General features: G+C 42.0%; 3 protein-coding genes and 1 pseudogene across 5 annotated transcripts in view; all 4 read right to left on the bottom strand.

Annotated features, from left to right (window-relative positions):
• The window catches only part of LOC115113765 (terminal nucleotidyltransferase 4B-like), a 34,472-nt gene extending 33,624 nt beyond the window's left edge, over positions 1 to 848 (bottom strand). Inside the window, exon 1 of one of the 2 annotated variants that reach the window (XM_029641746.2) lies at positions 13 to 848. In XM_029641746.2, the coding sequence (XP_029497606.1) occupies positions 13 to 530 (518 nt within the window). In that variant the 5' untranslated portion in view covers positions 531 to 848. The remainder of the gene's footprint in view (positions 1 to 12) is intronic. The other variant, XM_029641745.2, reaches the window with a different exon arrangement.
• Positions 849 to 1,923: 1,075 nt separating this feature from the next.
• Positions 1,924 to 8,757, bottom strand: LOC115113764 (HEAT repeat-containing protein 3-like). Its single transcript, XM_029641744.2, has 15 exons — positions 8,485 to 8,757; positions 7,259 to 7,431; positions 6,829 to 6,916; positions 6,121 to 6,224; positions 5,811 to 5,920; positions 5,568 to 5,708; positions 5,078 to 5,373; positions 4,642 to 4,732; positions 4,266 to 4,420; positions 3,984 to 4,066; positions 3,586 to 3,722; positions 3,350 to 3,438; positions 3,049 to 3,192; positions 2,704 to 2,880; positions 1,924 to 2,600 (listed from the first exon to the last, which is right to left on the bottom strand). The coding sequence occupies exons 1-15, from the start codon at positions 8,626 to 8,628 to the stop codon at positions 2,487 to 2,489; spliced, it is 2,046 nt and encodes a 681-aa protein (XP_029497604.1). The 5' UTR covers positions 8,629 to 8,757; the 3' UTR covers positions 1,924 to 2,486.
• A 295-nt stretch (positions 8,758 to 9,052) lies between these two features.
• LOC115113768 (nuclear envelope phosphatase-regulatory subunit 1) lies at positions 9,053 to 11,950 on the bottom strand. Of its 2 annotated transcripts, none has more exons than XM_029641747.2 (6): positions 11,833 to 11,950; positions 10,974 to 11,045; positions 10,678 to 10,751; positions 10,428 to 10,537; positions 9,658 to 9,712; positions 9,053 to 9,493 (listed from the first exon to the last, which is right to left on the bottom strand). In XM_029641747.2, exons 1-6 carry the CDS (start codon positions 11,867 to 11,869, stop codon positions 9,452 to 9,454), a joined length of 390 nt encoding a protein of 129 aa, XP_029497607.1. In that variant the 5' UTR covers positions 11,870 to 11,950; the 3' UTR covers positions 9,053 to 9,451. The 2 variants fall into 2 exon arrangements, with proteins under 2 accessions (XP_029497607.1, XP_029497608.1); XM_029641748.2 differs by having other exon boundaries at positions 11,845 to 11,950.
• A 230-nt stretch (positions 11,951 to 12,180) lies between these two features.
• On the bottom strand, positions 12,181 to 13,279 carry LOC115113766 (arylamine N-acetyltransferase, pineal gland isozyme NAT-10-like; annotated as a pseudogene).
• Positions 13,280 to 13,597: the final 318 nt, after the last annotated feature.

Genomic DNA, 13,597 nt, shown 5'->3' with positions numbered 1-13,597 from the left:
TTTGTTTCTTACCCCAAGATTCCTTCAGAGTAGTTCTTGACTTTCCATGGTGTTCCCGTGTAACCACAGCCTCCGGTCTCGAGGCTACTGTTGAATCCATAAGTGCTAGCCTTGTTGTCTCTTTTCCTTTTGTTGGGGTGTCCCGAGACCCCAGAGACCCGAGAACACACTTGCCCCCCCCCTGCGCTGCCTCTCCCCAACGATGAACGGTTGTTGTGGTTGTTATTAGCTTCCAACGGAATAAAGTCTCGTTGTTCGACTACATCTCGGTCTTTCGTTGAGTTGGACATTCCCTGGTTCCGGGGTTCGCTGTTAGTGACAGCTCCGTTCTTGCACGAGATCACGTTACCCAATGTCCCGTTGATGTTCTTTTTCGGACTGAGGCTTGACGTGCTTGACAAACTACCCGTGTTACAGTTGTTATTGAAGTACAGATTCCCCAGTCCTTGAGTTGTTTCCCAAATCTGCATCCACAGGCTGTTGGCTGGTCCACGTTGTTCTGGCTGAAACCAAGCGATTCTTGGATCCATCAAACGACACTGCCCCAGAGCCTTGCTCAGTTCGCGTAGCTAAAGCTAGCACAGTGGCTAGCTAGCTAACCTCACTCGTAAGCTTCACAGCGGACTAACGTTAGCTAGGTAGGTTACTTCAAATTGCTATAAAATATCTAAATCTGCCATCCATGAGTTAAAACGAATATCAGTTATTATTATTATACAGTAGGCGAAGTGTGGATGTTGGCAAAGTTTGGATTCAAGAATAAAGGAAACGTGCGCGGTTGCCTATCGAAGCGATTCTGACCCTTTCCTTCTGATCGTGGGTCCTCAATGGCGGACACTACGCAGCCGCAGATTCACAGAGTGAAATGGTGATTCGAAAAGGGCGGAGAAAGTGTCGTTCTTACGCAAGAGCAGAACATGTTACTTGTTGCGTAACAATGGGCGATTGATGAATTATTTTCACAGAACATGGGGTACACACACTGAAATAAGTATGTGGGAGGTTTGTAATAATAAAAAGCAAAAATAGACCGAATTTAAATGGTTATTTCATGTCATGACAGGACATTCTATCCATCAGGCTGATACATTTAAATTCCATTATTTCAAAGTATGAAAGCAGCATATCAATGCGGAAGCAATAAACCAACAGCAGTGCCTTCTCCCTGATCAATGAAACCACCATTGCTGAACTATTTTCTAAATCCAAAACCACAACTTGCTCCCTTGACCACTGCCTTAGTTAAGGCATGCCTCTCTGTTCTCTGCCTCCTGGTGGTCAAGATTGTAAATGCATCTCTCATATCTGGCATTGTTCTTACTCCTTTGAAAAGAACGGGAAAAACTCCCATACGGAAGAAACAAGGCCTGGACCCCGAGTTTCTCACAAACTACAGGACCGTCTCAACCCCCCCCCTTCCTCGCCAAAGTGCTTGAGTGGGTGGTAGCATCACAAATCCAACAGAACATGACCTCTCATGGACTTTTGGAACCCAACCAGGTCGGGCTTCCTGTCTGTGCATAGCACTGAAACTGCTGTGGTAAATACTAAAGACTGACCTCTTCACACAGGCTTTACCCATAGTCTCTGTTGTCTTTGCTTTTATCTTCTGTCTAATTCACTTCCTTGATTGGTCTGTCATGTTTAGTGTTCTCCATGGCTAGTAGGTTATCATGTTTAGTGTTCTCCATGGTTAATCTGTTATGTTTAGTGTTCTCCGTGGTTAATTTGTCCTTATGTTTAGTGTAACGGTACTTTTACATACTTATTTTTGCTTTTTATCCTGCTGATTTTCTTGTATATAAAGTGACTCTGGGTGTCGTGAAAAGCACAAAATACATTTTATATTCTCCCCAATATCAGAACAAGGTAATCAATTTACTTTCAGCAACCCAAATCATGTTAACTAAATCACCTTGTAAATGGATGGCGAGTTCTGCTTTATTCACATCTCACATGATCAGTTGACACTGGGCCTGTCGATCTCATTTTGGACATGACATGGGGTCAGTTAGCGGATTCTTGTGTGACTACAACTGGTCATTCCTAACATGGAGGGCTACAGTATGATAGTGTGTGTGACGTGAAAGTTGGTTGATAAATATGTGTAAAATAAACCATATGTTCTGTCAATTTCTTTAAAATACAGCACATTGAAATGTACTTTTATGCATAAAATAATAATGTAAATGTAAAATAATTTGTCACTATGTACTGCAACATTCATTCATTTAAAACAGTGAACCTCTTTTTTTCTTTTTTGTACACAATTATGTAAACACTCACTTAGCAAGGACAATAGTTACGCATTTCAGTTAAAACAAAAAGATAACCAACATGAAAATCAGTTATATAGATGTTAAAGGGATAGTTCACTCCAAAACAATGATTTTTGGACTGAACAGTCCCTTTAATGAGGGTCTATTGTACTGTATATTCTGAGTCATTTCATCTCAGCCAGATGGTGTAGTAGTGTCAGGCTGCTATCATTTTTTCACCACAGTCTCCAAGTAGCCAATAAACCTTCTTAGGTTGACTTTGACGTTGTCCAGCACACACAGCTGCTCAGGGCTGTACTTTCCCTTCCCCTCTTTACGAATCTGCACATAGAGGACAGGAAACAGCAATTAAACAGATGACAACAGTGATTTGCATAAAGAATGCATACAAACTGTTCCTAGTGATGGGCTGCAGCTTTATTACCTTAGCCTTGAAGACAGGTTGAAGTGCCTTCAGAGCAGACAGTAAGTTGATGTTTTCAGCTGCTCTCTCTGCCTCGTCTCCATCCGCAAAAACATCAAACAGAGCATCCAGGGCTTCTCCACAAACCACAAGGTTGGCATCCTTTGTTGCAACTTGGAGTAAGGCATTGCCAATCATCTATAAAAATATATTGCAGTGTTATTACATCATGGTCACATAGCCAAGATGGGTTAATAAGGCATAACATTTTTTTTAAAGAACAAAAATAGTTAATTCTGAAGTAATCATTAGCTATCTAAAACACATTTCATACAAAAAAAACTAAGGATGAAAATAATAAAGTACCTGTAGAGTTTCAGCTGTCCCATTCTCTTTAGCCAGTGTGCTTCCTGTGATGCCTAGGATGGCCAGAGCGTTCACTCTCACACTGACCACGTCACAGCAGGTCGCTGCCTCGCTCAGGCTCATCAGCTGCTGGGGGGTCATACACTGGCAACACACAAACACAGACATAAACAATGAGTCATCCAAGAGACATGTTGGGATAGTGCTGTGGTACGATATAAACTAACAGACAGATGACAGTAAGGCTTGGTAAAATGTACTTCAGAGGGAAACTCTCCTCTGCTTGAGTCAGCTGTCTTACCTGTGAGATTTTCATATAGGCTATGATCTGTAAGAGGGATCGCATGGCACTGGTAACTGCCTCAAGGAATTCCTCCTCCTTAGGGATCTCTGAGTAAGCAAATTAACCAAAAATTAATTATGAATGAGACAATAACTCTCCTTTGTTAAGGTCATTGCTGTGAAAGTGAATCAACCTACCTAGTAAAATAAAGATTTAATACAAATAATGAAGAGATGGTACGACATAGATCTAACCTGGAGGACTGAAGACCAGCGTAGACAGGTGTTGTGCGACAGCCTGAAGAGCGGCTGCTCCCCCTAGGGACTCAGCGTCCATAGTAGACAGCATGTTGTGAAGGCACGTCAGGGCCCTGTACTGCACCCGATGCATCCTGGGGGAAAATGGATTTTAGTCAACTCCTAAAGGCAGGTAGTGATGTGGTAAACAAAGTGTATACCTGTAATGCCATTATTAGCCAGAAAAATAGAATACCTCAATCAACTGGGGCCATACATTGACGCATATTGGTTCTGTGTTACTAGGATCATGACAAACCACTCAAATTATCTTGTGATCTAATAGATCACAGAATATCTAGTGTCTCGTTCTTTTTAGGGCAAAGAAAATGACAACATGCAAGACAGATAATTACTTTTTTATCAAGATTTTCCAGGTGGGATTGTGACGACATACGTCCATTGCCTCGCTGCTGGGGAACTGGGTCTTCTTGAGAACCTTGAACATATAGAGACATGGATGGTTATCACCTTCATACAGTGTAGTGGCTATAACAGAGACAGTAGGAACACACAGTTTAGTACCATGACATTACTTATTTTATATTTTGCATGTGAAAACAGAGGGAACATCAAAAAAGAAACATGAGAAGTGAAGTGAAACAATTATGCTAGTTGAGGAAAGAAATCCCCCACACCTTCTCTGGGATGTTGTGGTTGATCAGAGCCGCGTGGACCTCAGCAGACAGACACAGTGGGGACAGGAGGCTGGTGTTCCCTTCAGAGAGGCCGTCAGGACACATCTCACTCTCGTCGCTGCTCGACGCCTCCTCCCACTCATCGTCTGACGGGTCTACAAAAAAACACACCATGAGCCACAACAGCCGACGTACACCTCAAAAGCAAATAAAGCTAATTTTAAATCCTAAATATGCATTTGAGCATCAAACAGTAAAAATGCTGTAGTCTTATCTATGAACATGCACCAGACAGCTGTGTCAAACAGTAATGAAAACAAAGCTCCCCAGGTCAGTACTGCTCTGCTGCCCAAACACTGCTGCCCACAGCACCCACCATCAGAGCAGCACATGTTGACGATGATCTCCAAGGACGTCTGCTGGGCTGTCAGCAAGGCCGTCACCTCCCTCAGCTCCTCCTTGCCCCTCTGGAGAAAGAAAAGCAGACTATTGACACTGCAGCAGGGACACAGCCACCTCTTACGTCCCTGAGTAAACCCTGCTGTGTGTCCCTCTCTTCCTGTCTGCTGAACAAAGAGGTATCTCCCTGAAGAGAGAGCCACTACAACTCTGAATACCAACTGCAATACTCTGTGCTGCTTCATCAATATTCAGCTGTTTCACAGCATTCAACAGTGAGGAGTCAGGTACGTACTCTGAATATTAAAAACTGAAAGTGCAATACTCTTTACTCAACCCTGTCACTTTGGATCTCTATAACCATAACTGAAAAGGGTTTGTTTCTGAGAAGGAAAAAAAAGGACAAGACTTACAGGCAGGAGGTCAGAGAAGTCTTTATCTATCTTGGTTGCCTTTCCATTCCTCCTCAGTCCAACCCCCTCATCATCCTCCATCTCCTCTACAGGCATATTCCCTGCAGCTGCCTGGTGGTCCTCCATGTTCCCTGCCTCTGAGGCAGTGGCACTGCGGGCCACCTCAGCCTGGCGGAGCTGGGGTATCAGCGTGCCAGCATCCAGCTCCAAGCACTGGGACAGGGTGGCCATCAGGGCGGTGAGGGTCTGAGCCTGGTGGGCCGTGGGCAGGCTGCTCTTCAGGTTCCACACTGACCCTGTCAATGGACGGAGCACAAAGCACACAATGAGCACTGGAATCAGACTAGTTATTTAGTTAGGCTATTAACAAACAGCTTCCAACCCCTGACTCTGACTTTAGTCAGAGAATGAATGCAGAGTGAATGACCGGTTGACATTGAGGGAAAATAAATATGTAAATAATGTGACAACAAATATGTTGTAGCCATACCTGCAGCCAGTGTCCTGAGCAGTGTGTGAGCCATGTCCGCCTGTGAGGATAGCAGCACACTCTCTAGAGTCCCTAATACAGCATTGTTCATACTACACAGCAACTCTGCATTGTCCTCAGTCACTGTGTGCAAACAGTGGGCTAAAGACAAAGGTGGAGCAGGGAAATACATAATCAAGTCAAATATTTAAATGGTGAAAATGCTCATTAAAGTCGTGTGAAAATTGGTTTGATGAGACTAACCTGCAGACAAAGCCAGCTTGATGTTGTGAGTGTGTCGCTCCAGACACTGTAGGATAACATCCAGAATGCCTGCTTTGTTGAACACAGAGAGTGCCTGGCTACTGCTCTCACTGACAGACAGGGTGATAATTCAACAGGAGAGTATGGTGTGAAAAAACCATAGAAACATTGGCAAGCTAACAGAAATTAATACAATTTTGGATCTCTATGGGTAGGCTACTGGACGCATGTCCAGATCACTAGGTGGACCGACCAGTTGACATTTGTGTTACTACTACTGTTACTACTACATTTAGTCATTTTTTCTTACCAGAGATTCCACAGCAAGTTAACTGCTTCATTGGCTACATCTTCCACTGTGTTTTTCTGCCCTTTTAACGAGAGGGCAGCATTGGTCTCAAACCCAGCACAGCACTGTGGAGAAACAGTACTGGGGTTCAGACACTTTGAAAACACCAGACCTGGATTCAAATACATGTGTATTTGAGTATCTAGTACTTATAATATACTTTTTTGTGTGATTATTTTCAAATACACAGCCCAGAACAAGTACCTATATTTGAGTATTTGAATGGTCATTTGTAAAAAAAAATATTTAAAAAAAATAGGCTACCAAACTGTATTTGAGAGAATTTTCAAATTCCTATTTCAAATGCTGTTTCCAAGTGTATTTCCTAATACATAAAAAAATATTCAACTGCTTGTCTTTTCAAATAAAATATAGGCCTATCTATCTTAATACTTACTTTGAGTGTAAGTAATACATATTGGAAGTAGTATTTGAACCCAGGCCTGGAAAACATACAGCCCTGTAAAATATCTATGCATTGATGTGACGAACCATCAAGGAATGGAGGTGACTAACCATCAATGAATGGAGATATGTAGGTGCTTCACTTTTCAGACATGCACACCATGAAACATGTTGTTCAAAATGTGAAAAAACAACCTTTGCACAGCAGGGCCACAACCATAAATACATCAACTTTAAGGAATGATTTACGAGGGAAGGCCTCACCTCTCGAAGCAGAGCAGTCAGAGGAGTCATGACGTCCTGTTTCACCATGTCGTCACACACCTCATGGCCCCCACAGGCACTCAGGTTCCTGACGTGAGAAGAACAATTCACTCAGTCTTTGACCGATAACTATCACATCAGTGCTAACAGTTAATTGAGGGTGTGGTATTTCAAGAGGACTCTTTCAGTTTCTGTTTAGCAAGCCATAGCATCCTTCACTAACCAACTTCTGTCTTACAGCACATAATGGCTTCAACAACCATCTACATTCAAGTCTAATATTTAGCACACTCTCTGAACAATCTAGCCATATCTGATAGGCTTGATCCTCAGTCCAGACTCCACACCATCCCGCTCACATTTCTCAGGGGGTCTGTTAAGTGGCTAGTACTGGGTATTGAACATTCCTTTGCAAGGCTGAAGGGCTTACCTCAGTGCCCCTGTGGCAGTCTCCCTGACGGCCAGGCTGCGGTCCAGCATTAGGGGCCCGAGACGTCTCACCGCATCCCGCTGGAGGAAGCCTGGGATGGTCTGGCTCTGTTGCACGAGGCGTGATATGCTGGCACAGGCAAACTCACGCATGTCTGCACTGGGACTCTGCAACTAAACACATACAGTATAAACAGGGGTTATTTGGATATTCACTTTTCCATACCATCTGTGTTCTTTTATCTTCCAGTTGTATATGTGGGAAACACTGTTTAGTGGCACTGAACTAGATTTTATAATGTACTGAACAAAAATATAAAACGCAACATGCAACAATTTTACTGAGTTACAGAGTTCATATAAGGAAATCAGTCAACTGAAATAAATTCATTAGGCCCGGCCAAATCTATGGAATTCACATGACTGGGCAGGGGAGCAGCCATGGGTTGGCATGGGATAATTGAGTTTTTCCCCAACAAAAGGGCTTTACTAGAGACAGAAACACTCCACAATTTAATCTGCTATCCAAGTGGCTGGTCTCAGACGATCCCGCAGGTGAAGAAGCCGGACGTGGAGGTTCTGGCCTGGTGTGGTTTCACATCGTCTGCGGTTATGAGTCCGGTTTGATGTTCTAACAAATTCTCTAAAACGACGGCTTACGTTAGAGAAATTAACATTAAATTCTCTGGCAACAGCTCTGGTGGACATTTTTGCAGTCAGCATGCCAATTGCACACTCCCTCAAAACTTGATATATCTGTGGCATTGTGCTGTGACAAAACTGCACATTTTAGAGTGGCCTTTTGTCCCCAGCACAAGGTGCACTTGATATGACACATATGAGGTTTAAGCTATTGGTCAACAAAATATGCTTTTTGTGCATATGCAAAACTTCTGGGATCTTTTATATCAGCTTATGAAATATGGGACCAACAGTTTACATGTGTTTATATTTTTGTTCAGTATACTTCTGTGAAATATAAATGAATATTTTTATTTTAGGGGGACACATTTGAGCGTGAACATAAAAACGTATTAACACGTGTTTGTTTTTTTGCACATGCGGGAAGATCCATAGGAAGACATTTGTCTTATGGACACATTGGTAAACAACATTGACATGCCTATGAAATGCAGAACTGAACTGCAAGCATTTATAAAATAGAGTGCAACATAAGATCAATTAGACCGAAATAACAGTACTGCTATCAGATCTTGGGGCTCTTACTTTCTCCAGTAACTCCCCAGTTGGAGCGTCGACTCCATCGAAGACTTCACCGTGGTCCGGTTCCATTTCCTTTACAGCAGTTACCGACAGTCCCTCTGCGTTGAACTGCGGACGTCTAAATTTGTTAGTCTTACTTTTGCCCATAGCTTATTTCGATTAAGTGCGAAGCGATATTGGTCTATCATGTAGGCTGTCACACTCTCACGTTCATCATTTTAAGACATGTGGAACATCCGTGGAGATTCGTCCGGTGCCGTAAAATGGTGCTTACTCTCACAAAGCAGAAGGGGTGGCGTATTTATGTCGCAAAGACGAGACCAGGGCCCCTAATCCTTCTACTCCCTTTGAAATAATTATCGGTCTAACATGGCTGGAAAACAAACTAATTTGCAGTGAATATAGTTAAACAATGCTTATACGTATGAATACAATAAAAATAACTGTAAAGACAATTACACACTGAGGAGATACTTTCAAACAAGTTGTACAGGTATTCACAATCTGAAGCAAAAGCATAGCGAAGTCTACAGGTTGCAATCATATACTACAGTAAATCACAGGAAACACATTTCATACAAGTATTTATTAGGTATATAACAATTAGTTTAAAAATAGAAAGATTTATCTAAAACAAATGCCTGTCATCATTAGAAATAAACACATCTGAACTCATGGCGAATGAGTTATGTCAAAGGGTGTGTGAGCCCAGAAGCAGCTTTAAGGGAAACCATAACACTGACTGAGATGCTGTTAAAAAGGTGTTTGATGTCCTCTCCCCTCACAATCCTTCATTAATACGTAATGGAGCACAACATAATCACCCCTCTGTATTTCCCCAATCTCCTTCCTTCTTACATTGTTTCAGATCCTCCAAACAGGATTATGGTCCTTGTGTCAGTCTGTCTTTCAGTGGGAATCAACATAGTCATTAAGAACATTTTATTTCCCCACCTCTCCAAGTTTGTGGTTATTGGATGTGTGGCCGTGGTTTGAGAATTAGTTTCCCCGTCTGTAAGAGACATAACCATCAAAGTCAATACAATGCATAGATGTACAGGGAATAATTCAAAATCATACTTTTAAATTATGTAATGGATGACCAAAAACATGACAGCTGGATTGAATTGATTGGGAATTAAGGTAATCTCAACGAAGATGATTTATGGAACTTACATCATCGCAGGACATGTTGTATTCCGCTAAAACTGTCCGACAGCGAGCTGCAATACTTAAAGAGAGTGAGTTAAAGGAGAATTGTCCTATTTCTGAAGTAAATCTCATGTTATAGAAGGGTCCAGACACTTCTCTTGTGATTTGGCTTGTTTTTGAGAAACTAACCACAACAGCGATTCAATTTCTCATTGCTTGTTGTGCAGTATCAGGCCACACAAGACATGAACAAAAGCAACAACACATTTTTGGGGGGAAACAAACACGCTCTCAGTATAGTGATGTATAGGATTATTAAGGCCACCAGGTCCATAGACATTTACATTACATTTAAGTCATTTAGCAGACGCTCTTATCCAGAGCGACTAACATAGCTGTCATTAACCATCCAACAGTATCACTATTTACTTAAAGGATTATGTTCAGTACAGTGATGTAGGTCTTTAGATGTTGTACACATGAAATTGTGTCATTTCGAACTTTATCCGCAACATTTTAATCAATTTTGGTCAAGTAGCACCGTTTCCCCCACGCAGCTGTGCAGGCCGAGCGAGTCCCTATTGTAAATGTACACGGACATAGCCCACGCAACACAGCTGGTAGAAGAAAAGTCTTGAGTTGCACAAAATGGAATATAACGTTGCGGATAAAGTTTGGAATGACACAATTTCATCTGTACAACATCTAAAGACCTGGGATACTATATTGACAATTCTCCTTCACAATCCTACTGAAAAGATTAAGTGTGGAACTTTAAAAAAGAGGAAGGATACATTGATGGTGCAACGACTCGTTTGTGTATTCCAGCAAAGAACAGAGCGATCAAAGTGATGCAGCTGATGGTGAAGAACGGATGGTTCCACAACGATGAGAAGAAAGACACCTGAGAAAGACAGCCGGAGGTAGAGAGATTAGACAGGCAAACACACACAACTAAACTAAAATCACTAACACACTGATCTGTGTGAAAGGTATCCTACTTTATCACATACACAATCAAGCTGCCATCACAAACATACTGACCTTCTGTGTGTCAGGGTCTATCAACCAGTTCCAGGCTCCAGTCGCCGTACAAACTGAGACCACTATTAGAATCACTGAAACAATGTGAGATATTGAATTATATCACCATAAAAAAAGTGCCAGAATAATGTGGGCCTGAATCCTGGTACAAGAAAATACAAAATACTCAGGCTGGGAGGCCATTTACTCTTGAAATGATTATAGTTTGACAGTTGCAGTGTAGTCATTGATTATAGTTAGTCAGTTTCAAGCGTCATTCATTATGGTTAGACAGAGTTGGAACTACAAATACTTACTTCGCCACCTCCCAGTTGCAGGTTGCAAACAGGAGACGTATTCTGTTAATCTTCTCTCAAAAGCTTTTAGATCTGCAACAACAAGCTGTGCGTCAGGGCATTCATCTACATTTCTATCAATGTTCTTGATCAACACCACATGAAGGAACATACAATATCCTTTATATGCGCTGTGCTTGATTGGTTTGGAACCGATGGAGTAATTCAAAAAGTAAATTAAGCACAACTGCATAGTGAAGGCTCCGATTCCACTGAATTGCTATTGGAAGAGTAAATTGTAGCTTCAGAGTTAACCGTTACATCTTCACGAGGACGCCTGTCCAAAGGGACTGAATTATGTTTAGTTTGGACTGGCAAAACAAGCCTATAGTTAACGACCTTTGTGATGACCTGGACATAAATAGAATCAATCAAATGAGGTAAAGTACGCGGATACGTTTGCATTGTTTAACCGTTCTGGCGCTACCTGTCCAGGTGAGCGTGCAGCGGTGGTCTTCTGGGGCTAACAACTACCGGTATGCTAACTATTTACAGCATAGCTAACTAGCCGGCTAATTATTGTAGCTAACAAGCCTTTGTGTGCATTTATTTTGTACAAGTTAATGTCGAACCCCCGCGGAGGGAAATCAGCAAAAATGTAATTAGCTTGAGTTTGGTATTTTGACGAATTTACAAATGAATGTCCTTTAAGAGAAAAGGTTAGCCTAGCTAGCTACGTCACCGCGGCTGGCTAATCAAGCTAACAAACGACTCAAGTGAATTGTGAAGGCACGTTTGTCACCGTGTGTTTTACTTTATAGCGAAACTTCACTTATAATAACATGCATCATGATTTGTGAAAATAAATTAATTTGCTTGCCATGTTGACTACCTTCGGCCTGTTCCAAGGAATTCATTGCTCTTTTCTCTGGCTGGTGGACGTGCTAGCTAGTTCTCCAGGGCAATTGGGAACAGGCGAAAACCTTAACGTGGATTGGCCGATGGGCAATTGGGAACAGGCGAAAACCTTAACGTGGATTGGCCGATTTCGGAAAATGTACAGTGATTGGTTTAAACAAGTAACTGCTTCGGCGCAACCCCTAGCACATACGCATCCACTCTTCAGATATGATCTGAAAGTAGGTTGCGGAGACTAAATAACCATTGAATATGTATTTGTTTAAAATCATCTTTCTTGACTGTTCAAAGACCGCACAAACAACTCTGGTGAAATAATTGTGTTATATTGACAGAATACTAAATGTGTTTTGTAAATCTCACTGATCTCGTTGTGAGGAATCTTTGGTCAATGTAGCAGCAACTAGATTTGCCTCGGCTACGTTACAATTACATCACATTAAATATGAAATGTTACAGGCAATCAAGTTCTTAAATAGTGTAGCCAGCTTTGTTGTTTATGGGAACCAGCTTGTTTGCTAACTACACATTAAACATTTCGTTCAGCACTTTATCCACATCATCAACATATATCTTTCATATCGAAAACATCAAAACCATCCTGGTTGTTGTAGGTGACCTCACTGAAGGTCCAGCCAATTAGAGCTCTGAATCCTGTAGCCTTCTGCAGTGAGCAGATGGACTTGTTGGTGAATAGAGACTTTGGATCTGTCTGAAGACAGATCCAAAAGTCTCTAGGAAGTCTCTAGGAAATTATCAACCCCACGGGAACCAGGGTGAAGCCTTAGATCTTCTAGGTTGGGCTCTTGTGTACCAGAGGCGAGTTGGTAAAGGCCTCATTGAGAACCAGAGGATTTCGACCAGTCTTCTCCAACTTCCACAGGTCTCCATCTTGTATGAGACGGAAGACGTCAGGGGATTGTGGCTGGTCCTTCCCGGAGACGAGCTCAAGAGGGTGCCATATTTGGGAGGATACCCCAAAGCTCACGTCTGCAATGTAAGCAGTCCCATCAATGACCACCTTGTTGATGAGGTGAGAGTCTCTTGGCCCGAACTGGTTTATGGTGTTGTTGTAGACTCTTGAACCCAGTGTTACTGGATTATAACACATCTCTTTTAGCACCCAAGCAAAGAGGAGGTTATTCTCACAACACCAACCCCCCCGATTGCTCCTCACAATCTTATTGAAAATCAACTCATGGTCCATAGTGATCTTCTCACCACAGTGAATGCTGAGGTTTTCAAATGGTATTGACATCACATGGTGTTTGTGGACCTGGTTCAGTCTTTCAAGGTCTGGTTTAGAAAATGGGCCGTGGAACCTGATCCTCTTGAAGTACTCTTCCAGATTAATTTTGTCCCAAGAGATAACAAAACAAAGACACTGCATGAGTTTATGCTTTTGCAGGATTTATGACTACATATACAGAAACTGACATCCGCTAATGTCTCATTCCCAATTTGTTTTTCACATGGAGTAAGATCCTATTTTCAATTGAAACACCACCACATAGGCCTTATCCTTGAATTGAAGGATAAAGGATTAAAGAATGGACAAAAACTTGTGATACTACATGGAGGCACAGGCAGCTATTTTTCATTTCCATTTGATGATTACTTACTTTCAATGTTCAGAGTTCTGCAGGGCAAGAAGGGCAAAGCAGTTGTGCATTAAAAGAGATAAGAATGCCTCTTACATGATTAAAACGGAGCACCCTAGACTTTGC

The sequence above is a fragment of the Oncorhynchus nerka genome, linkage group LG28 (genome assembly GCF_034236695.1).
Source record: "Oncorhynchus nerka isolate Pitt River linkage group LG28, Oner_Uvic_2.0, whole genome shotgun sequence".
Taxonomy (NCBI): Eukaryota; Metazoa; Chordata; class Actinopteri; order Salmoniformes; family Salmonidae; genus Oncorhynchus; species Oncorhynchus nerka.
This window is presented reverse-complemented; position numbering and strand designations above follow the sequence as displayed.